General features: G+C 41.2%; 1 protein-coding gene across 2 annotated transcripts in view; it reads right to left on the minus strand.

Annotated features, from left to right (window-relative positions):
- The window catches only part of LOC132399436 (dual specificity mitogen-activated protein kinase kinase 6-like), a 164,479-nt gene that overhangs the window by 7,723 nt on the left and 130,711 nt on the right, over nucleotides 1–26,045 (minus strand). For both annotated transcript variants that reach the window (XM_059979760.1, XM_059979761.1), the window contains exons 5-8: nucleotides 19,370–19,489; nucleotides 14,420–14,536; nucleotides 10,078–10,129; nucleotides 8,740–8,867 (exon numbers count right to left, since the gene is read on the minus strand). In XM_059979760.1, the coding sequence (XP_059835743.1) occupies nucleotides 8,740–8,867; nucleotides 10,078–10,129; nucleotides 14,420–14,536; nucleotides 19,370–19,489 (417 nt within the window). The remainder of the gene's footprint in view (nucleotides 1–8,739; nucleotides 8,868–10,077; nucleotides 10,130–14,419; nucleotides 14,537–19,369; nucleotides 19,490–26,045) is intronic.

Here is a 26,045-nt window from a genome sequence, read left to right on the forward strand (position 1 = left end):
GTTGTCCATCACTTTCACACTGACTAATACCATCTACACAAGTACAAACATATGCAAATTCATGCTCATTTTCCCCTCTGCCTCATTTCAGCTAGAAATCAAAGCTGAGAAATTACTCAGCAGAGACTTCTGGATCTGTTAACCTGCAACTTTCAATCATTGAACTGAACTCTATAAGGTAAACACTACTTCACTGGATTAGCATTTATTTCAAAGAAGAGCCCGTTTGGAAAATAGGAAATACGACTTGGTGGGAGATTGAAGGGAACTAAGGGAGGGTGAAAAATGCTTGGGGTGATCTGTTTTTAAATCAAAACTGGAGCTAAGAACGCTTCATTATATCTCAACTGATGACTAAGTGTTAACACCAATTATGACATGACACTCTGATACTGATGAACAGAAATAGTCACAAGGAAAAAAAAACTTATCTCTCTAGAACTTTTCATGAAGCTCCCTAATACTTTGCCAGTGAAGTACTTTTAAAGTTAGTCAATGCTGTGGTACAGCAAGCTCCCACAAAATAATCCTTCAATAACCAGATAATTGCCTAGAAATTGAATTGTGTATCATTATTCTTTCGTGTTCTATGCAATCCAATTTCAATGAAAAGCCAAAAGTGACTGAAGACCATGGAAGTTCGATTTGTTCTGGGTCCTCTCTGCATCAGAGGTGTTAAATCATGATTCCTGACTTACAGAGGCAGCACATCTGCACACCAGTGTCTCTACTAGACAACTGGAGCAGAAACAGGCTTTCACATTGTCCATCGACTGACACCCTACCTCACCGAGACGAGACGGACTTGCCTAAATAGGTCACAGGATGACAGAAATAAACCCTCTCAGCAGAAATGGTTATTTACTCAGTTCCCCTTCAGATCCTAGCACTGTACCCTGAAGCAACCCTACTCCACTCCAACCTAAATCCTTGCTTGACTGCTAACATCAGGGCATCTTTTATAGGGGATTACATATATTAAGCATTACTTTATAGCAAGATTATAGTGCTATTGGTAGCTTGTTGCAGTAGCTCCTGTGTTTTGTCTTTTTTCATATTATGTTTTCTTGTGTGTCATCCTGGATTATTGTGTGCAGAACCATTTATGATGGCTACCTTGTGCTTGGAACGAAGGGTGAGCAAAGTGTGTGTTTATTCTAGATTGAGCTATGCAAACTAAGGCTACTGCCAGAATGTGGCCCGAGATCCCGCAGGAGCTTATGAGGCAATGCTGAGACTGCAGGGCCGGAGTGAAGGTCAAGGCCAAGAGGAGGAAGTATAAATCTTCTATCCCTGCGATCATCATGGGAAATGTGAGGTCCTTGGGAAATAAGATAGACAGGTTTGGTGCACTGATTAAGTGCCCAAAGGGAATACTGCGAGTGCAGTGTTTTTGTGCTTAACTGATACCTGGTTATACGTGCATTTCCCGGACCATAGTGCTAGTGCTACCATACCCAGCTTCAAGACCATCCAAGCATACAGTTGTACATTATTCTATACTTTGTTATTAGTTAAGTTTGCACACTAAGTGTGTTTTTAAATGTTGCTGCTGTAACGAAAGAATTTCCCACTCTGGCTCAATACTTATTATATCGAGTGATCGTACAATTACTCTAAATTAGAACTACATATTTGGCCCAATCTATGTCACCATTTATGCTCCATTTGTGTTTCCTTCCATCTCTCTTCAACTAAATGGTGGGTGTAAAAAAAATAAGTGGGCATAGATTTAAGATAAAACAGCTTTGAAGGGGATGAAAGAGGAAGTTTATTTTTTAAAAACACAATATGGTTGCTATCTGAAACTAGTTAACAGAGGACATGGAGCCAGATACATCACTCCATTTCAGTAGTATTTAGATAGGCACTTAAAAGGCAAGGCTTAATGTGGGCAAATGGAATTACTATTGCCCAAGTTTGGGCATTAAGGCTGGATTAGGTACAGTAGCCAAAGGTCCTGTTTCTGGATGTGATGCTGTGACACTCTGTTCCCTTATCTAGTATATGCTCATCCATTCTCCCATTAAGTGCATCTGCAGTACTTGTTGAGATCACTCCTTGTAATAGATCCCTTCCATACCTTGTACTGATAGTTTCTAGTCATGCTATTCCCCACAAAAACTAACCTCTTTATCTAACTGACAAGTACTTTTGTAGCTTTTAAAGGAAAAACCTTGATTAGTTGTTCTAATTGATGCACACCCCCAGGGGAAAAGAGATTCCATGGGCTTATTCTCCTTTGATGTGCCTTCTCTCATTTCTAGTACTATCTTGTCCACTGTCTCCAGTGCCTCTTTATCCTTTTTATATAACCACTAAAATTCTACACAGCACTCCACATATCTAACCTAAGTTCACAATGTCCCTACTTTTCAATCCATCTATCAAAATGAACACCAGTGCTTGGCTGGCATTACTCATATCCTTGCTAAACTCAGACACCATTTCTAATATTGGCACACCTATATTTGCTCTTCTATCCCAACTGGATTTGTACCTTCTAAAGTGACCTCCTTTACTTCCTCCCAAGATGCACTACTGCATTTGTCTGCAGTGAACATCGTTTAGCAATCATTTGTTCATTTTACAAGTTTATTAATGTCTTCCTGGAATTGATGGTTCTTTCCTCAGCAACAACTACTGCCCCAGTTTGGTAGCATCTGCTAATTTAGAAACCACGTCTTTGATTATATAGCTTCATTTGCTTATATAATCTGTAATTAGCCATAGTGCCAGAACCCATCCTTCTAAAACAGCACTACCCACTATAAATAGCTACCCTTTAATCCCACTCTGTTTCTTTTTTGAGCGAGCAAGGGGAAATTCCGCCACATTCCCCAATTCCATATTTGCAGAATTATTTATTAATTGATTATGGAATACTTCAACAAAACGTCCTTTGGCAAATTATATCTAATACATTACCACCATAATTCTTCAAAAAAGAAATACAAGCAAGTCTTTCCATGTAACATACAAAATGCTGAAGGACCTCAGCGGGTTAGTCAGCATCAATGGATGGGAATACACAATTGATGTTTAGGGTCGAAACCCTTCAGTAAGACCGGAAAGGAAGGGGGCAGAAGCCAGAACAAGAAGGTATGGCAAGGGAATGGAGTAAAATTATATTTTGTTCCTAGGACTTACACCTCTTTCTATAAAGATGCCAGTATTTTTCCTAACTATACAATGACAAACCAACTTGTCTATAATTCCTTGAATATGGTCTATTCCCCGCTTTTCCCCCCAGTATAGGTATTACGATTTTCCTCTGCCGCTCATTTGCTCTATGCTATTCTTGTATGAGAATTCAAAGCAGCTTGAAACCTGAAATTCAAAAACAAAACTACAGAAAAAGCTGAAAATATTCAGCAGGTCAAGCAGCATCTATAGAGACAAACTTATCTAAATTGACTAATTCAATTTAAAAAGTAAGAGAAAAAAATTTTTTTAATGCTGCAGAGAAGTGAGGAGGGATGGTTAGAAAAAAGGTCATCTTTCTGATAGTCAAGTTGATCATAATGTTTAAAGAGCTATCTGGTTAATAGATTAATGAATAAATCATTAATGTGTAATATATCCTCTACTGTCAATTTCAATCGATACTTTTAAAATGCATAAATGTAATCAATCAGGATCAGGAATTTGAGTCCAATTGATTCAAAATAAATTTGAATTTATTTTCTGTTTTATATGCATCCATTTCATTATTAATTTCATCATACAATGTTTATGACTTCTACTTCACCAGTAAATAAAGTAGAGATGATATGATTACCCACATGAAGGATCTCAATGTGGACTGTCCAATTCACTCCAGAGATGCTGCCCCACTTGAATTCATTCAACAATATTTTTGCTACAGATTCTTCAGCTTCATCTCTGCCTATGATTTAGTATTTCTGCCATCTCCTTACAGCTGTGATATCATCCTTACCATCACCCTATTACTACTGATTTGGATGTCTGAAAATAGTTTAGTTATTTATCAATGTTAACTTAATTTTATATTTCCTCTTTGTCTATTTACTTAGAGATAGTGAGGAACAGGCTCTTCCAGTCCAACAAGCCAGAATGCCCAACAATCGACCTACTTTTGGAAGAGGACAGTGAGGCTTTGAGAGGAAGTTCGGCGGCGGCCATTTTCAAATTGTCCAATTGTGTCTCAGATCGGAGTTCTGAGAGGCGGGACTGCGCAGGCACGTGAGGAGGCCTGGGAAGGCGGGAAGATATAAAAGGGAGAAGACTGAGTGAGGTAGTTCTCTTTTGGAAGAGGACAGTGAGGCTTTGAGAGGAAGTTCGGCGGCGGCCATTTTCAAATTGTCCAATTGTGTCTCAGATCGGAGTTCTGAGAGGCGGGACTGCGCAGGCACGTGAGGAGGCCTGGGAAGGCGGGAAGATATAAAAGGGAGAAGACTGAGTGAGGTAGTTCTCTTTTGGAAGAGGACAGCGAGGCTTTGAGAGGAAGTGCGGCGGCGGCCATTTTCCAATTGTCCAATTGTGTCTCAGATCGGAGTTCTGACAGCTGACAGATGTAAGTGTTGGGGAGCACTTCGGGTCCAGTGATCACAATAGCATTAGCTTCAATATAATTATGGAGAAGGACAGGACAGGACCTAGAGTTGAGATTTTTGATTGGAGAAAGGCTAACTTTGAGGAGATGCGAAGGGATTTATAGAGAGTGGATTGGGTCAAATTGTTTTATGGGAAGGATGTAATAGAGAAATGGAGGTCATTTAAGGGTGAAATTATGAGGGTACAGAATCTTTATGTTCCTGTTAGGTTGAAAGGAAAGGTTAAAGGTTTGAAAGCACCATGGTTTTCAAGGGATATTAGAAATTTGGTTCGGAAAAAGAGGGATGTCTACAATAGATATAGGCAGCATGGAGTAAAGGAATTACTCGAGTAATATAAAGAATGTAAAAGGAATCTTAAGAAAGAGATTAGAAAAGCTAAAAGAAGATACGAGGTTGGTTTGGCAAATAAGGTGAAAGTAAATCCGAAAGGTTTCTACAGTTATATTAAAAGCAAGAGGATAGTGAGGGATAAAACTGGCCCCTCAGAGAATCAGAGTGGTCAGCTATGTGTGGAGCCGAGGGAGATGGGAGAGTTTTTGAACAATTTCTTCTCTTCGGTATTCACTAAGGAGAAGGATATTGAATTGTGTAAGGTATGGGAAACAAGTAAGGAAGTTATGGAACCTATGACAATTAAAGAGGTGGAAGTACTGGCGCTTTTAAGAAATTTAAAAGTGGATAAATCTCCGGATCCTGACAGGATATTCCCCAGGACCTTGAGGGAAGTTTGTGTAGAAATAGCTGGAGCTCTGACGGAGACCTTTAAGATGTCATTAGAAACGGGGATTGTGCCGGAGGATTGGCGTATTGCTCATGTGGTTCCATTGTTTAAAAAGGGTTCCAGAAGTAAGCCTAGCAATTATAAACCTGTCAGTTTGAAATCAATGGTGGGTAAATTAATGGAAAGTATTCTTAGAGATAGTATTAATAATTATCTGGATAGACAGGATCTGATTAGGAGTAGCCAGCATGGATTTGTGCATGGAAGGTCATGTTTGACAAACCTTATTGAATTTTTTGAAGAAGTTACGAGGAATGTTGACGAGGGTAAGGCAGTGGATGTAGTCTATATGGACTTCAGCAAAGCCTTTGACAAAGTTCCACATGGAAGGTTAGTTAAGAAGGTTCAGTCGTTAGGTATTAATGCTGGAGTAATAAAATGGATTCAACAGTGGCTAGATGGGAGATGCCAGAGAGTAGTGGTGGATAATTGTTTATCGGGATGGAGGCCGGTGACTAGCGGGGTGCCTCAGGGATCTGTTTTGGGCCCAATGTTGTTTGTAATATACATAAACGATTTGGATGATGGGGTGGTAAATTGGATTAGTAAGTATGCCGATGATACTAAGGTAGGAGGTGTTGTGGATAATGAGGTGGGTTTTCAAAGCTTGCAGGGAGATTTATGCTGGTTAGAAGAATGGGCTGAACGTTGGCAGATGGAGTTTAATGCTGAGAAGTGTGAGGTTCTACATTTTGGCAGGAATAATCCAAATAGAACATACAGGGTAAATGGTAGGGCATTGAGGATTGCAGTGGAACAGAGAGATCTAGGAATAACAGTGCATAGTTCCCTGAAGGTGGAGTCTCATGTAGATAGGGTGGTGAAGAAGGCTTTTGGAACGCTGGCCTTTATAAATCAAAGCATTGAGTACAGAAGTTGGGATGTAATGTTAAAATTGTGCAAGGCATTGGTAAGGCCAAATTTGGAACATTGTGTGCAGTTCTGGTCACCGAATTATAGGAAAGATATCAATAAATTAGAGAGAGTGCAGAGACAATTTACTAGGATGTTACCTGGGTTTCAGCACTTAAGTTACAGAGAAAGGCTGAACAAGTTAGGTCTCTATTCATTGGAGCGTAGAAGGTTGAGGGGGGATTTGATCGAGGTATTTAAAATTTTGAGAGGGATAGATGGAGTTGATGTGAATAGGCTGTTTCCATTGAGAGTAGGGGAGATTCAAACGAGAGGACATGATTTGAGAGTTAGGGGGCAGAAGTTTAAGGGAAACACGAGGGGGTATTTCTTTACTCAGAGTGTGATAGCTGTGTGGAATGAGCTTCCTGTAGAAGTAGTAGAGGCCAGTTCAGTTGTGTCATTTAAGGTAAAATTGGATAGGTATATGGACAGGAAAGGAGTGGAGGGTTACGGGCTGAGAGCGGGTAGGTGGGACTAGGTGAGATTAAGAGTTCGGCACGGACTAGGAGGGCCGAGATGGCCTGTTTCCGTGCTGTGATTGCTATATGGTTATATGGTTACTTAATCCCAGACTAATCACAGGGCAACTAACAATGACCAATTAACCTACTAACTGGTGAATCTTTCAAACATGAGAGGAAACCAGTGCACCCAGAGAAAGACCCTGCACTCAAGGGAAGGACAAACTTCTTATAGAGGATGCCAGAACTGACCTCTGAACTCTGGGACGCTACAGCTGTAGCAGCGTCATGCTAACCACTACACCACAGTGGTGCCTTACAAACTTTTTTGACTTCTCCTAAACCCCAAGGTCCTGAGGGAGTGTGCTCAGCAGCTGTGTGGAGTTCTCCAGCACATTTTCACTCTGAATCTCTGCCTGGAAAGGATCTTGACTGCATGAAAAACATCATGTGTGGTCCCAGTACCCAAGAAGGGCCAACCAGAAGTCTTGAAAAACTACCATCCAGTGGCCCTGTCCTTACACATCATAAGACCCTAGAGAAGCTGGTCTACCTCATCTCCAATCCATGGTCAGAACAGCCCTCAATCCCCTGCAGTTTGCCTACCAGGAGCACATTGAAGTCAATGATGGTGTCATCTACCTTCTGAGCACAGCCTATTCCCGTTGGGATAAGCAGGGAAACACTGATGATCATGTTTTTTTTTTATTTCTCTCAACAGCCCTCATTGCTGCGGGAAAAGCTCTGTTCAATGCAGGTTGGCACTTCTTTTGTACCCTGGATAATGGACTATCTGACTGGCAGACCACAGTTCGTGCAGCTTCAGAGCTGTGTGTCAGACATGGCTATGAGCAGCATTGGGTCCCACAGGGGACTGTATTGGTTCCCTTCCTGTTCACCCTGTACACTTCAGAATTTAGATACAACACTGAGTCACGTCATCTGCAGAAATTCTTCGATGACTCAGTAAAAGTTGGGTGTATAAAGGGAGGACAGGAGGATGAATACAGGGCCCTAGTGGAGGACTTTGTCAAATGCTGCAAGCTGAATTGGCTGCAGCTCAACATCAGTAAGACAAAAGGAGATGGCGATGGAAATTAGGAAGACAAGTCTGCACTGCTCCCATAAATATTGATGATAAGGATGTGGATGTGGTGAGGACCTACAAGTACTCCTTTGGAGCATGTAGGTCTCTGCTTCACATGTTGCAGCAGTCTGTTGTCACCAGTACAATCTTCTATGCGGTGGTGTGCTGGGGCAATGGCATCAACACGGGTGATGCCAAAGGCTCAGTACACCAATTAAAAAGGCTGGCTCTATTGCAGCGGTCAAACTGGACACACTGGAGGCTGTGGTAGAACAAAGGACCCTATGGAAAATCTTGGTAAATCTGGACAATGTTTCTCACCCTCTGCATAGCTCTTTGGCTGAACAGAGGAGCAGTTTTAGTAACAGACCAAGACAACTGCACTGCTCCAAAGAACACTATACAAGGTCATTCTTACCCTTGGCCATTAGGCTCTATAATGAGCCAACCTATAGCCTGGGTGATGATGACACCCTCCTATTAGACTGTTTGTGGTATCTTATTTTTTATTCTTTCTTACTTCTCTTCTAATATTTGTATATCTGTGCACTTGTAATGTTACTGTGACACTGTAATTTCCTTTGGGATCAATAAAGTATCTATCTTTTATAGTAAACTCCTCAACTATTTACTTAAGGGTGTACCTTGCTCCATAATTGTTTCCTCAAGTCTTCATACAACAGAGAATCAGAATGGACCTTCTTTTAACATTTTATCCAAAGAACAGCTCTTCAGTACTACACTGGAGTGACAGCCTGAGTTTTTGCATTCAAATCTCAGGAGTAGAGTGGAATCCACATGCTCAGAACACAAGGATCCTATCTATGGATCCAAAGATGATATCAGAAATGCACCATCGCTTTGCACACAAACTAATGGAGCACAAGATGGACACGGTTCTAAGTCCTGACTTACAGCCATGTATGGTTTGCAGCCTGCATCCAAAGTCTTAGCCAAAGAGTCCACCAGATATCCACTAATCCCAAAGTCACACATTTTGACATGCCCTTCCTTATTGATGAGAACATTTGAAGGCTTTACATCTGTAAAGAACAGAGATAAATACACTGATATGAACAATGATTTTAATTATCTAATTGAAACATCTAATTGTATGTGAAAAATTACAGATTGATTTAAATCTGAGATTTTCTCACCACTGGATCTTGTCCATTATCTAGAAGCTGGGTGGTTAAAGGCACATTTCAAACATAAAGGACATGAGACCCAACTAAAAAGGCTCTTGGTAATATTGAATAAGAGCAAAATGTCTGCATTAAAAAAACAAGACACCATACATTGTGCAAAGGATTTTGTTCAAATCGGATGGAAACATTATGGACACTTTTGTCAATTATGCAGTTTCCACTCAAACTAATTACTTCCTCTGTGGAATCACAATTTTAAGGCTAAAAGATTACTGTTGTAGAAAACATACAAGTGCTTTCTCAAAACTAGCACGTACATTGATAGGTAAATTGAGATAAAAGACATTTTCTATTCCAAAGTGATAAGAAAGGATGAGGGTTTCAGGATACTACAGCTTTCATTGACTTTAGTGATTAGAAGAGGCCGGTAAATTTCTATTCATTAAACCAGAAAAAAAAACAGGCAAAGATAACTTAAAACAGACAGTGTTTTCATATTTCACTGTAGCTTTAGCCCAATTCCTGCCAATGAGGATACAAAGCTTAGGTTTGAACTTTCCCCTCAGGAAAAAATGAATTCTGTAACACAGGACATCTTCATATAACGCCAGCTACCAGAGCTGAGCATCATTGAGAGAGCAGGATGTGGTTTGTGGTTGTAAGACTCAAGAAATAAACAAAGAATAAACAACAAGATACTCAATTTTCTAATACTTTGAATTGTTTATGCGAGCTATTCATTGCTGCTCTTGAGTAGCAACCTACTGCAACGAATGACTTCTCTTTAAATTAACTTACTTTTCAGCAACTGCCATCTTTACCTCATAGAAGGGCAGCAAGTCAAAAGAGCCAGCATCTGTAATTGCCTGACCAATCCATACATTTGGGAATACTGCATGCTTTCAGCATCAGTGGGTCAAAATCCTTTAACTCTTCACACAGCCCATTTAGAGTTACCTTCACCACTAAGATAGCAATGATTTAAAATGGCAACCAGCACCTTGAAAAGAAGTAGGCAGAGATGGTTTGCCAACAACACTCACATCCCATGACTGAATAAGTAGCTTGCCATGCATCAGGGCTCATTTGAAATCAATGCACTCACCTCTGTGAATCACAGAAAGCTTGCTATGCAAGTGTTCCAATGCTTTCACAATCTGTAAAGAATGGCCAAAAACAAACTTATTTAGTGGTCTGAAAATACAGCAAAATCATACAAACACAACAGTCCACGTTCCTTTCCATATACCACAGAAAAAATGTCTTGAGGCATTATAAGCCAATCACAATGCACAGGCGATTCTACAGATGCAAGAAAGTCAGAGCAACATGCACAAAATACTGGAGGAACTCTGCAAGTCATGTAGAATCTATGGAAATGAATAAACAGTCAACACTTCATGCAGGACTGGGATGGAAGGGGGAAGATACCAGAATAAAGAAGTGACGGGAGGGAAAAGAGGACAAGCTAGAAGGTGATAGGTGAATCCAGATGGGTGGGGAAGGTAGAGAAGGAGGAATCTGATAGGAGAGGGGAGTTGACCACAGGACAAAGGGAAATAAGGAGGGCCACCAGGGGGAGGCAATAGACAGGTGAGGAGAAGAGGTAAGAGGCCAGAGCGGGGAACAGAAGGGAAGGAAAGGTGGAGGGAAAATAATTACCAGGAGAAAATCAATCATCCTATCAAGTTGGAAGCTACTTATGAGGTGCTGCTCCACCATCCTGAGAGTGGCCTCATTGGACCAACATGTCAAAATGGGAATGAGGATAGGAATTGAAATGACTGCCCACTGGGAATTTTCCACTTTTGGCAGATGGAGCGAAGGTGCTCAACAAAGCAATCCCCCAATTTATGACAGGTCTCACCAACGTAGAGGAGGCCGTATTGGGAGCATCAAACACAACAGACAACCCTAATAGATTTGCAATTGAAGTATTGCTGGAAGGACTGTTTGAAGCCCTGACTGGAAGTGAAGGAAGAGGTGAATGGGTAGATATAACATTTCTGTCGCTTGAAGAGCTATGTGCCAGAAGAGAGATTAGAGGGGAGGGAGAAATGGGCAAGGAAAATGGGAGGGAGCAATTCCTGCAGGAAGTGGAAACTGGGGGGTGGGAATTAAAGGCGTGTTTGGTGGTAGGATCCCATTAAAAATGGCAGAAGTTGCAGAGAATGAGGTGTTGGATGTGAAGGTTCATGGGGTGGTAGATGAAGAAGAGAGGAACTCTATCCCTATAAAGATGGCAGGAAGAAGGGATGAGCAGAGATGTCTGGGAAATAGGGGAGACATGGGTGAGGGCAGCATCAATGGTGGAGGAAGGAAAACTCTTTCCCTTGAAGGAGGACGACATCTCTGATGTCCTAGAAGGGAAAGCCTGATCCTACAAACAGATGCAGTGGAGACAAAGGACCTGAGAACATTGAATAGTTTTTTTTTAACCAGGAGACAGGATAGAAAGAGGTATAGTCAAGATGGCCATGGAAATCGGTAGGTTTATAAAAGATGTTGGTAGACAGCTTGTCTCCAGAGGTGGAGACAAAGAGATAAAGAAAGGGGAGAGAGGTGTCCAAAATGAACCAAGTGAATTTAAGGTGAAAGTTGGAGGTAAAGTTGATGAAATTGACAAGCTCAGCATGGGTGCATGAAGCAGTACCAACGCAGTCATCAATGTAGCAGAGAAAGAGTTGGGGAGCATCACCAGGGAAGGCGTGGAACCTGGATTGTTCCACATAGACAACAAAAAGGCAGGCAAAGCTGGGGTCCATGCAGGTGCACATGGCTACCCCTTGAGTTCGGAGAAATTGGGAGTTGAGAGGAGTGGAAGGAGAAACTGTTGAGGGCAAGGACCAGTCCTGCCAGACAGAGGAGGGAGTGGTGGTGGAAGGGACCTCTTGGGAAATAGGTCAGCCACTCAGGTCTTCTTCAGTCCTCAACTGTATTTCCTCCCATCCTGCCTCCTGCAAGGGATCAATTCCGTTTCTCCAGTTCCACATCTGTTGCATTTGCTCTCCGATGATGAGATATTTAGCTCAAGTGTTTCTGAAATGTCTTCCTTATTCCTAAACCATTGCTTCCTCTCATTGTGGACAGAGGCCTTGTTGGCATCTCGCCTATTTTCTACACTTCTGCTCTCCTGGACTGAAATAACCAGTTCCCACTTCACCACAGCACCTATTTAATGTATCATCTTTAGCAATCTCCACTGAGTAACCTGCTTTCTTCTTGATATTTCAAAAGACTCATTCTACACAATACCCTAGTTCATTCTTCCATTCCCACCAACCACACGATCTCTTACACACTTCCCCATGCAAGCACAAGAGGTGTAACAAATGTCCTTTCACCTCTTCCCTTCCAATCAGTCTTGCCAGGTGAGGCAGTGCCTGCCTTGCACAACTTCTAATTCAGTGTGCAGCATTCAGTCTTGTTAAATGCAGCACTTCTGCAGAGCACCCGGGTTTGACCTGCTATGATAAATGACATTGCAGGTGCGTGCACCATCTCCTCTAAATTGCCTGTGGCCTGCTGAGCAGATATGACAAGGTCCAATGCATGCCTGAGGAAAAACTCCCTCATTTTCTGCCTGGCCACATTCTTTACTTAGATACGGTGCAGATTAGGCCCTTTGAGCCATGCCGCCAGCGCACCTGATTTAACTCTAGCCTAATCATGGGATAATTACCTACTAAACAGCAAGTCTTTGCACTGAGAAAGGAAAGTGGAGCACCCAAAGAAAACTCACGTGTCACGGGGAGGGTGCCCAGACTCCTCACAGATGATGTAGGGATTCAACTCCGAACTCTGATGCCCCAAGCTATAATAGTGTCACACTAACTGCTAGGTTATCATGGTGCCCACATTATGGTCTTCTACTTGCCATTGAGGAAGCATGCAGTACTCACTGTCTACAGCAGAACTGACTACTTCTGCTTGTCATCCATCTGTAACTTTGACACAATATTTCACTTTCTAATAATATAATGAGAACATCCTATAATGTTGTCACAAACAAAATATGCAAAAGGAACTTAAACTGATTCTAAGCACCAAAATTAAATAATTTGGTCTCACCTTATAGATATTCTTCTTCCCCACCTCCTCCCTTTCTCCCCCCCCCCCCAACTTTCTCTGCGATGGAAAACCCAACTTTCTCTTTCCTTCTGAAATCTGATGGATAATGTACCTGGAATATTATAAACTGTTTCTCCTTCCACAGATGCTGCCTAATCTGATGAGATTTCAAACATTATTGGGTCTTGAGAGTTTGCTGGATCTAGATGTTATCTGTCTGCTACTCCCAACTTATCTGTCAGGATTTATTAACATTGATCCTAGTAAATGAGCACTTACTGGAAGTGTTTACAACAAGAAAGTCAAAGTTGTTGCTTAACTGCTAAGCTCTTTATCAGCTAATTAGAAAGCTGTACTATAGGCTAGCTACTTTAGGGCCTTCCAACAACTCCAGTGTGAAATTCTGCCTTACCGAAATTCACAGACTCATCTTCTAACCAATACATACTTGTGTTAGCAAAGTAGTAATACAACTGCACTAGTGATAAAAGTTCTGGGCCAATAACCCAGTGAACACAGTCAGATGGTGCTATGCAGATTTGAAATCAGTCACAATCATCTCTCACTTAGAGATGGGACTTAAACGTTAGCCTGTAAAGATATTAAGCACATGAATATTTTGAAAGTCTAGCTAATTTTTCAGAGTTCAAATAATTTTATTGGATTCAGCTGTTTTTGAGCCCAATAGAAAGTCAAACAAACAAATGGAGAAACTTAGCGAGACAAGCAGGAGGCAAAGGGATAATCATTGTATCAGGTAGAGACACACTGAGCTCCTCCAGTGGTCTATTTTTTTCAAATCAACAGTCCAGCATTTGCAGTCTCATGTCTCCAGTGGAAAGCCAGCCTGTTAATGTGACAGATTTTCATGGAGCAAACCTGTTGAACAAGTTAAGCAAAGGACATTAAACAGGGAGTCGCACTGACGGGTTTGGAGACACATGCAGGCTAGTTAAGGTTGGTTGCTCCCTTAAGTCCATTACTGAACCTATTCTTTTTAACAATCCTGCAGTCTGTGGTCATTATTACCACAGATTATAAAAATTAAATGTTCTCAAGAATTTGAATGAATTCTAGATAATCCAAAATTAAATTAACTTGTGTGATGATGTGATTTGAACTCTAGTTTCTGGATTTAGTTCTGGTATCTGGTACTTAATCATGGAATCACCATTCTATTCAAAATGTTCTTGTGAAGAATGGACAAGCACAAAAAATTTAACTATTGTAAGAAATATAATTTCTATGAGCTAGCCATTGAGTTATGAATGTACCAATGAAGTTCATGCTCAGACTCGTCCAGGCACATCAAACAACAGTGAGCATTAAGGTACATTTGCCAGTAAATGCAATATTTATCATAGAACTAAACTTACAGACACAGCTATTTTTCCCAAAATATCCTCGGGGAAGGTTTTTCCTTTCTCAATCACTTTTTTATAAAATTTGTCCAGCGACGTGTCCAGTAGTTCCATACATATCCACACATCACCCTGAAGTTGAACACAGAAAAGAAACAATAGATACTAACATCATTTCAAAACACCTCTGATGTACTGAATCTGCAAAGGGTTGACAGGTACAGAATTAACGAGCTGGAGTGTTAAATTGCAACTTTACTAGTTAGACCAAACTTGGACTACTGCAAGGAGTTCTGATCAGTACACTCCAGAAAGGACGTGGTTTTACTGGAAAAGGTGCAGAGGAGATTCACCAGAGTGCTGCCTGGATTGGAAGACTTTAGTTATGGGGATGAAATGTGTAGATTGGGATTGACTGTCCAGGATTAAAGGAGGTGGCGAGTGACCTGAAAAGCATTAAGGATCGGTTCATCCCAAAGAAGGAAAAGGATTCCAAAGGGAAGATGAGAGAAGTCAAAACAGCATAAAAACAAAATGTGGGCATACAACACAGCAAAAAAAAAGTAAGGAGCTAGAAGATTGGGAAGATCTTTTAAAAAACCAACAGAAAGCAACTAAACAAAATGAATGAAAAGATAAAATATGAAGGTAAGCTAGCCAATAATATAAGAGGGTACCAACATTTTTCCAAATATGTAAAGTGTATAAGAAAGGCAAGAGAACTACTGGAAAATGGCACTGAAGATGTAGCATTAGGAAACAAAAATGGCTGATGAATTGAAAAGATATTGTGTGTCAATCATCATTATGGAAGACACCAGCAGAATGCCAGAAATTTGGGAGTGCTGTGGGCAGGAGTGTAGACTCTTACTAAGAATGTGGTGCTTGGGAAGCTGAAACATCTGAAGGCAGGTAAGTCACATGGACAATATAGACCACACCTGAGGATTCTGAAAGAGGTAGCTGAAGGGATTGTGGAGGTATTAGTAGTGATCTTTCAAAAATCACTAGATTCTGGAATGGCTCTGGAGGACTGGAAAACTGTAAACGACACTTCACTATTTAAGGAGGGAGAGATGCAAATTATAAGCCAGTTAGCCTGACTTCAGTAGTTGGCCGATGTTAGAGTCACATTAGGATGAGTTTTCAGAGTACTAGAGGCATACACTAAAACAGGCTAAAGCCAGCATGGTTTCCTTAAGGCGGGGGTCGGCAACCCGCGGCTCCGGAGCCACATGTGGCTCTTTTACGTCTGTGCTGCGGCTCCCTGTTGCTTTGGGAAATAATTGGTCAGTATTTAATTAAAATGTATTTTATGTTAGTTTGTTAGTTTTTGAAATGTAATTCTAAATTTGAAGATTATGGTGATCTTGTACAATCTAAATAAGACGTTGTGGCGACCCATTTCCTGACACATCCGAACCGGCTCACAATTAGCCAGCGTTCAGGCTAAGGGAGATAGCCTACGGGGGTTTGTGAGTACGTGTCTTTTGCAGCATCCGCGCCCATGGGGGGGCGGGTTGAGGGAGGCTTAAAAGCAAGGCTGTTTAGTTCGAATAAAGCTATCTTTGACTGCAGTTTACTGACTGCGTGTAGCACACCGCTACAACGTGTTTTTATCGCTGGCTGTCCAGAGGGGAGGTGCTGAAACGCTTTGTCGTGTGTCTGGAAGAAGTGAAAACTTTCCTGGGCAGCAAAGGGCTCACCTTTCCTGAGCTGGAACAGCCAGAGTGGCTGGAAAAGCTACACTTCATGGTAGACATGACAGCGCACCTGAACACGCTGAACACAGCTCTTCAGGGGTAAGGACGTACAGCCCTGCACATGTTGGAGGATGTTTTGGCATTCGAGCGCAAGTTGACAGTGCTTGCCAGAGATTTACAGAAAGGCACATTGTCTCACTTCCCCAATTTGAGAGAGTTCAAACAAGGTCACGACATGATACATTCGGAGTATTTACATTCTGCAATCATCGCAATGCAAACATCATTTGGGAAACGCTTCTGTGAGTTCAGAGAGGAAAAAAACACATTATCCTTCCCGGTCACTCCCCTAAGCATCAATCCATCCCTACTGAATAAGACTGCATTGTCAGGTGTGAGTCAACCTGACCAAGTATGATAAATATTTTAATTGCCTATTATTTTACATATATTCATATGTTTTCATTGTTCAGTGAAATAGTCCTTTTATTTTTCAGGTTGACAGCTGGCTGACGTTAGTTTTGGTTTGCTGCTGGCGGCAAATTTAAGTTTGGCGTTTTTCATAAATACAAGAAGGACTCAAATAGACGTTGAGTATTTTACTTAAAAGTAACCTTCAACCCAACGTCTTTTTTTCGGAGTTCAAAATGTTTTTGTTGCATGCAGAAATGTAATTTCGTTTTCTCTGCAGGAGTTCATCAATTTCATAAATGCAACACATTATAGTTTGTTTATACATAGCATAAAGGCAAAACAAAACGTTGTATGCAGTGTTATTTCATTTTAAATGTCAAACGGGTTTTGCGGCTCCCAGTGTTTTCTTTTCTGTGGGAAACGGGTCCAAGTGGCTCTTTCAGTGGTAAAGGTTGCTGACCCCTGCCTTAAGGAGAAATCTTGCCTGGCAAATCTCCAGGAAGGAGGAAATAACAAGCAGGATAGACAAAGGAGAGCCAGTGGACATTGTTTACATGAGGTTGCTAAACAAGATAGGGGGCCATGGCATCACAGGGAAGATACAAGCACGGTCAGAAGATTGGCTGACTGGCAGAAGGCTAAGAGTGGGAATAATGGGATCTTTTCTGATTGGCTGTCAGTGGCATTCCACAGAAGTCAGTGTTATATCCACAATTTTTTATGTAGTACATTAACGAAATGGATGTTGGAATTGATGGTTTGTAGCCAGGTTTACAAATGATACAAAAATAGGTGAAGGGGCAGGTAGTGTGAGGAAACAGGGGAACTGCAGAAGGGCTTGGACAAATTTGGAGAATGGGCATAGCAGCAGCAGATGGAATACAGTGAAGGGAAGTGCATGCTCATGCACCTCGGTAGAAGAAATAAAGGTGTAGACTATTTGCTAAATGGGGAGCAAATTCAGAAAACAAAGGCGCAAAGAAACTTGCGAGTTCTCATGCAAGGTTTCTTTGAGGTTAAGTTGCAGGTTGAATTGATAATAAAGACAAATTCAAAGTTAGCATTCATTTTGAGGACCAGAATATAAAAGCAAGGATGTAATGCTGAAACTTTGCAAGGCATTGGTCAGAGCACACTTTTTGTGAGCAGTTTTGGGCCCCTTAACTAAGAAAAGAAATGCTGGGATTGGAGAAGGTCCAGAGGAAGTTTACAAGAATGATCCTGGGAATGAAAGGGTTAATATATGAGGACCGTTTGTTAACTTTGGGCCTATATTCACCAGAGTTTGGAAGAATGAGGGGGGAAAAAAATCACTTTGAAACCCACCAAATACTGAACAGCTTTGAAAGAGCGGATGTGGAGATAATGTTTCCAATAGTGGGAGAGTCTTACACCAGAGGACACAGCCTCAGAATGAAAGGACTTCTCCTTCAGAATAAAGATGAGGAGGGTTCTTTAGCCAGAGGATGGTCACTCTAGCCAAGTGATTGGCTATACTTGAAGTGCAGGCTGATCAGTTCTTGATTAGAAAGAGCATCAAAGATTACATGGAGAAGGTAGAAGAAAGGGGTTGAGAGGCAAAATAAATCAGCAATGATCGATGGGATGAAAGGTCTAATTCTGCTACAAAGTCTTATAGGAAGATTACGAGAGACACAGGTAGGGTAGATGGTCAAAATCTGTTTCCTCATAGTAGGGAGTATAATAAACAAGAGGTGCAGGTTTACAGTGAGCAGAAGCAGCTTTAAGGGGATTGAAGGGGCAAGTTTTCATTGAAAAATAATAGAGTATTGATATTGGAAATGCCAGAGCTGGCAGCAAAATCAGACACAATTACTATATTTAAAATGGTTTAGACACATTAAGTAGACAAAGCATAGAAAGATACAGCCTAATGTAGCCTAATAGAATTAGTGTAGATGACCAAAAAAGGTTACCATGAACGTGGTGACCCACAGGCTCCCTTTACTACTGTACAACTTGGACCCAATTGCTATTCATCAAACACATTCCAAGCATTGACCCTACAGACCTGTGTGATATTGCAGTGGTGTCACTGTGGTAAACAACTATTTTTAAAAAAACCTAAGTTTTGCTTCTTTCAACAGTTTGATTTTTAACATTTCTTTAAAGGCTGCAACCAAGAGTTTAATTTGAGATCTCGACAACCCACTACACATTTAGCACAAACTCTAAACTCTCACTAATGTGTTGGCAGCAGCCCATAAATTCCATTGCATGACACCATTTCATTCAACACAGAGACAGCTTGCATGCATCTTAACAGTACAACTGGGGAGTTTAGAAGAAGCGTTGAAATCCAATTGCAACAATAGTATGCTGACACAAGTTCAGTGGGGTGAGCAGGCAGAGGGAATGAGCCTGCCTGGACAGTCAGGTTTATCAATATTGTGCTAAAAGGTGCTCTCACAATAATAGTGAGAAAAATGTCAAAATGCTAAAATTTCTAATTAACATAAAAGCACCAAGATCAAATATGAAGCACGTAAATACTGAGACATCAGCTATGAAATAAGATATACATGAAGATTGCCATGTACACACATAACAATTTAAAGATTATTTTAAATCAAATAATTGCCTTCCGTTCCAAACTGATGACAAGTTTACTATGGGCAGTTTTCCCTGACAGTTGTACAGCACAGAAACAGGTCCTTCTGCTGACTGCATCCATATCAATGCTTTGGCCATCTACGTTAATCCCATTTGACAGCATTCTGTTGCAGAGTTTTGATGCTTTCTTTGGCCACTATGAAATTCGCAATTTTAATTTTCAAAATGAGTGACTAGATACTTTCTCTCTCTTTAAATATATATTGTTCACTACCTCACGAAACAGTGCTCCATAAAATGTGACTGTATAAAAACAATCCACAGTTCTCATCGAAATATCGAGGTCCATTAGCAATCGCTTTTGCTCCTGGCTGTTCACAGTTGCTCGAATTCTCTGAAAAACAAAAATAAACACACATTGCATGAGGAATAGTGTGTTTTTTGGGGCCAGCTTCAGTTCCCAATGTGCTGCAAGAGAGTCTTGGCTGCACCCTATTTCATCTTAACCAGGTTAACAATGACAGCACAACTGTAGGCTGCAGGTATTGTATCAAATTCTGCTTCTGAATGCTCTCCAGCGACCCTCAGCTGGAACTGCAATATACGAATATTGCACAGGAAGGACTTTCATTTAAATAACACTTTTAGGACATGTAGACCTTGCAAAGTATTTTACAGGTGATAAACATTTCTGAAGAGTAGTCAGTCAGGTAAATTAAGAAATATAGCAGTGAGTTTTATGAATGGTGAGGGCTCACAAGCACTTATAATGATAAGGTAATCCATTTTAGTGATGCTGATTGAACGCAATGTATATTGGCTGCAAAACCGGAGACCTACTGCTACTCTCTTGCCAACTAGCGGTATGGGTTCCTCTATGTCTCCCCGGAAGATGGATGGGTAAATGGGGACAGAACAAGTTCACAGGTTCACAGCAGGGAGCTGGTCAGGAGAGTATTGAAACTATCCAGAGACAACAGGAAGGAGGAGGGTCACAGCAGCAGATAAAACAAGTGACACTGTCAGGCAATATTATAGAGGTGGAAATTGAGAAGCTTAATAACTGAGCGGATAGTTTGCCAGAAGTGCAGTTTTCTGCAATGGAAATTGTAAGTTTTGAGTACAGGTATTTCTCTATAGTGCAGAGAAAAACATCAAACTTCAAGTCTGCTCAACACCCAACTCCTAAGACCTGCTTTCACTGAAGGTCCAGTTTCTCAGGTCACACTTCCAATTCTTTAATGCTTGTTAAAGAAGCTTCTTGAAACAGGAGTCCAGAAATAAAGTAGCAAAAAGGTTCAACTTACTGCCAACTTGCAACAAGACCAAGGTCAGTTGGCTTATCACATTGAAATCTCACCGTTGGGAAGGAGACTCTATTTTGTGTTTGGAGACCAAAATGGTAAAATTATCCCCTGAGATGCTGATAAGAGAAACCATAAATCAGGATTAACCACCCCTCCCCCCCCCCCCAGGACTATTAGCAAAGATTTAGAGGCTCAGGAAGTCATTATTCTTTCCATATTAGGATTAGGACCATATTTAGTGGCAAATACTGAATACAAGAAAAAAAAATTTAAAGACCCAGAGAAGTTTGGAAAAAAGTTCTGAGGGTTTTACATATCTACTTGGGACAAAGCAGAATTCTTAGTCAAAGAGTGTTTTCATTTTTTTCTCGCTGGTGTATTTTGGCATCAAAGCAGCCCTTCAATGTTTTATTTATAAATAGTTGTAAAACAGTAATCATAAAGTATGACAGGAAGTTTTGCTAAGTTAATTAAGTGAAACCTTTTTACTGGGCATCTCCAGACATGTGGCTTGTTAGCCCTTCACTAACAGCCACTGGACTCGGCGGTGAGAAAACCACCTTTCTCAGACTCCATACGTCTAGGGTTGATACAGCTTGGGTCCCACCAAACCCAGGAAGTTGGGATGTCTCACCCACCTGAACCCCAATCTGTGTGAATACTGTACACTTCTGGCCCCCTGCAATTGCCTGTTGGCAAGAAATATCAGATCATACACTGCATACAATTATAAAGAAAGCATATTTACAAATGTCAACTTTATCCAACAGTTAGTAGGAAAAGAAAAACAAAAAAATAAAAAAGGGTCCATTGCAGTTAACCCAGTCCAAATGTGCGCACAAGTTGGAGCTCATCTTGAAGCTGTCTTTAACCCAGTCTGCATAAAAGCACACACCACCTTCCGAATGTTGCTCAAAATCCACCTTAAACAATTTGGCTTCCCCATGGGAGTTTTGGTCCTTCCTCCATGAAGCCATTCATCTGCACAAAGCACCTTGTGCAACAGGGATGGCATCCTTAGCCATCTTCCTCCTGTCCTCTCCCAGCTCCTGCCAAGAAGACCTCGACCCACAGTAGTGTCTGTCACAAAAACCTCTGCCCAGTGTTCTCTAGAACCTTCTCCCAATTCCACCATCCTGATTGGCTAACACAACATTCCTGAGTTGAACAACATAACCCCTTATCTTCAGCTCAAACCCGAACATGCTGAAAGCAGAACAGGCTGCTCGGACAGAACTGCTAAAATGAAATACCTACAGCACAGCAGTAAAAATCTTAACCTGTTTATTACATAAGCAAAAGGAATTAAGGCTTAAGGCATGGTAGCATAATGGTCAGCACAATGTTTTACAGTACAGGGGACCCAGGTTCAGTTCCCACTGCTGCCTGCAAGGTGTTTGCACGTACTCCCGGTGACTGCGTGGGTTTCCTCTGGGTGCTCCTGTGTCCTCCCACAGTCCAAAGACGTACTGGTTGGTTAATTAATTGCTCATTGTAAATTGTTCCACGATAAGGCCAGTAGTATTAATCAGGGGATTGCTGGGCCGTGCAGCTCAAAGGGCCTATTGGCACTGTATTTCAATAAATAATTATAAATACATAAACTATACATATATGCTGGTGTTTCTGTGATAATGATGTTTCATTTTACATTTACCCAAAGAAAACAAGGCTAAATGTAGAAAAGAGTTAGCCTTGCCAAATAAAGTAAAAGAGTACCCCAAGAAATTCTATAAGCATAGTAAGAGCAAAAGGGGCAACTAGGGAAAAAATAGACCACATTAATGATTAGTGAGGTTGTCTATGTGCAGAGGGGTGTTAGGGCAAATTCTTGAATAAAAGAACGCTCATCTCTATTTCCCATGGACAAGCTCATAGAAGCTAGAGGTTTCAAGGAGGACAACCATTAATGTCCTGAAAAATGCCAATATAACAAAAAAGGAGTTCAGGTGCATTAAAAAAAGTAAATTCCAAGTCCAACCAAGTGTTCCCTAGTACATTTTGGGAAGCAAGGGAAGACATTTTTGGGGCCCTGGCAGTGATTTTTGTATCTTCTTTAGCCTTGGGCGAAGTAGCAGAAGGTATCTTATATATGTGCCTCAATTTAAAAGGGATGCAAGATCAAACAGCTAACTACAGGCCAGTGAGCCGAACATCAGTGGTTCATAAATTAGTGGAGAGGATTCAGAGGTAAGGTCTACCTGAATAAGGTAAGTACTGATTAGGATAATCAGCATAGCTTTGTGCAAAGGAAATTGTGTTTCACAAATTTAACTTTTTAACAAAGGGATTGATGATAGCAGGGTTCTTGTGGATTTCAGTAAGGCTTTTGACAAGGTTAGGCTGGACCGGAAGGTGAGATCATGAGATTCTGAGTAGTCAGAGGTTGGTAGTGAAAGCTTGTTTTTCACATTAGAAGCATGTGATTAGTGGTGAATTATAGGGACAGTGCTGGTTCCTCTGGTGCTTGTAATATATATCAGAGTTTTAGATGAGAATGGCGCTGGAATGATAAGTTTACAGGCGACACCAAAATTGGTGGTGTGTAGTGAATAGGTCTAAAGTTACAAAAAATCTCTGGATCAATTGATAAAGTGGACAAGGGAATAGCACATGGAATTCAGGTGTGAGGTGATGTGTCTTTGGAAGTTAAACGAGGGTAGGACTTGCACAGTAAATGAAAGGGCCCAAAGGGTGTGGGGGTTCAAGTACATGTTCTCTGTAAGTGGCAACACAGTAGGTAAAATGGTGAAAGTGGCATAGGGCATGCTTGCTTTCGTCAGGTGGAATGCTGACTTCCAGAGTTGGGATGCCATGTTAGGATATACTGAACATCGACAAGACCACAGTTGGAATAGTGTAGTTAGTTCTAGTCACCATACTACAGAAAGGATGTGATTAATCTAGAGAGGGTGCAGAAAAGATTAGCAAAGATGCTGCTGGAACTGGAGGGCTTGAGTAATGAGGGAAGGCTGAAATGGCTGGGACTGCTTTCTCTGAAGCAAAGGAGGCCGAGTGGCAAGCTTAGAGGACTTAAAAATTATGAAGGGCATACAGTGAATCACTGCAGTCCTTTTCCCATGGTAGAGAAGTCTAAAACGAGTGGGAATAGGTTAAAATAGAGGGAAAGATTTAAAGGGAACCAGATGGGCCATTTAAAAAAAAAGAGGATATGTGAATAGAGCAGCAAGAGGAAATGTTATAAACGGGTACAATTACTATGTTTAAAAGATATCTGGACAGGTTCATGGATAGGAAAGGTTTAGAGAACAATAAGCCATCTTCAAGCAAATCTGACTAGTACCAGAAGACAACTTGGTCTCTATGAATGAGATGGGCTGAAGAGCCTGTTTCCCTGCTGCGTAACACTGATTCAGAGGAATTACAAATACCTTCTTGTGAAGGTGGCAGTCTTAAAAGACCATTAGACTCAGGAGCAGAATGAGGCCATTCGGCTCATCGAGTCTGTTCCACCATTACATCATCGTTGATTCATTTTTCCTCTCAGCCCAATCTTCTGCCTTCTTCCTGTATCCGTCTATTAACCTCTACCTTAAATATACACAAAGACTTGGCCTCCAGAGCTGCCAGTGGCAACAAATTCCACAGATTTACCACACTCTGGTAAATTAAGAAATTTCTCCTCATCTCTGTTCTAGAAGGATATCCCTCTATTCTGAGGCTGTGTCCTCGAGTCTTAAGACTCTTCCATCGTAGAAAACATCCTCTCCACATCCACCCTATCAAGGCTTTTCACCATTCAATACATTCCAATTAGGTTTCCCCTCATTCTTCCGAATTCTAGTGAATACAGGCCCAGAACCATCAAATGCTCTTCATATGACAAGCCTTTCAATCCTGGAATCATTTGTGAACCTCCTTTGAACCCTCTCCAGTTTCAGCACATCCTTTCGAAGACAAGGAGCCCAAAACTGCTCACAATACTCCAAGTGAGGCCTCACCGGTGCTTTACAAAGTCTTAACATTACATCTTTGCTTTTATATTCTAGTCCTTTTGAAATGAATGCTAACATTGCATTTGCCTTCCTCACCACAGACTCAACCTGCAAACCAACATTTAGGGAATCCTGCACAAGGACTCCCAGGTCCCTTTGTACCTCAGTTTTTTGTGTTTTTTCTCCATTAGAAAATAGTCAACCTTTCATTTCTTCTACCAAGGTACATGACCTTATATTTCCCAACATTATATTCTATCTGCCACTTCTTTGCCCATCCAACCCAATCTGTCTCAGTCCTTCTGTATGCCTCTCTACTTCCTCAAAACTACCAGCCCCTCCACCTTTGTATCATTTGCAACTTTGCAACAAAGCCATTAATTCCAATTTACATATAATGTAAAAAGAGTTGGTCCCAACACAGATTCCTGTGGAACACTACTAGTCAGTGGCAGCCAACAAGAAAAAGCTCCCTTTATTCCCACTTTTTGCAGCTACTTTATCCATACTAGAATCTTTCCTGTAATACCACGATCCACTTGGTAGCTTGTCAAAGAGCTTCTGAAAATCCAAATATACATCAACCGATTCTCCTTTGTCTATCATACTTGTTATTTCAAAGAATTCCAAAAGATTTATCAGGCAAGATTTTCCCTTGAGGAAACCATGCTGACTACAGCCTACTTTATCATGTGCCTCCAAAACCCCAAAACTATATTATCCTTAATAATCGACTCCAACACCTTCCCAACCACTGAGGTCAGACTAACTGGCCTATATAGTTTCCTTTTTTCTGCCTCTCTCCCTACATGAAGAGTGGAATATTTGCAAATTTCAAGTCTTCCAGAACCTCAATAACCAGTAAGCAGATAGGCGTCCATTTATTATTTCCAAACATTGAGGCAGATCAAACCACAGAGTCCTAAAGAAGGGTCTTGGCCCAAAACATCAAACTGTTAATTCATTCCCAAGGATGCTGTCTAACCCACTGAATTCCTCCAGCATTTTGTGTGCACTGATCTGGATTTCCAGCATCTGCAGCCTCTCTCATGTTAGGAGTTCTGCAGATGCTGGAAATACCGAGCAACACACACAAAATGCTGGAGGAACTCTGCAGGTCAGGCAGCATTTATGGAAAGGTATAAACAGTCGATGTTTCAGGCCGAAGCGAAGGGAAGCCAGAATAAGAAGGTGGGGAGAAGGGAAGGAGTGCAAGCTAGAAGGTGGAGGAGAAGCAGAGAATGAAGAAAAGTTAGATGGTGTTAGTTGGAAATGGCTTGAAAAGGAAACTGATATGAGAGAAGAGTGGATCATGGAAGAAAGGGGGGGGGGGCACCAGGGTAGGTGACAGTCAGGTGAGGAAAAGAGAAGAGGTAAGAGGGGGCAGAGTGGGGAATTGAAGGGGGGGTGAAAAATTACATGAAGTTGGAGAAATTGATTTTCACACCATCAGGTTGGGCACTTCCCAAACAGAATATGAGGTGTTGCTCCTCCAACCAGTGAGTGGCTTCATTGAGGTAGTAGAGATGGTCCTGAACTGACATGCCATAATTTACCAGTTTTTCCTATTTTAGGCTTTGGCAGTCCAAAAGTGGGGGAAATTTTACAAAAGGCTATAGCAACCTGCAATTCATCAATGGGACTGTATTTACAGTAAAGCAGGAACAAGCAACAGAAGTTAATAGGA

This window comes from Hypanus sabinus, chromosome 9, assembly GCF_030144855.1.
Source record: "Hypanus sabinus isolate sHypSab1 chromosome 9, sHypSab1.hap1, whole genome shotgun sequence".
Lineage (NCBI taxonomy): Eukaryota > Metazoa > Chordata > Chondrichthyes > Myliobatiformes > Dasyatidae > Hypanus > Hypanus sabinus.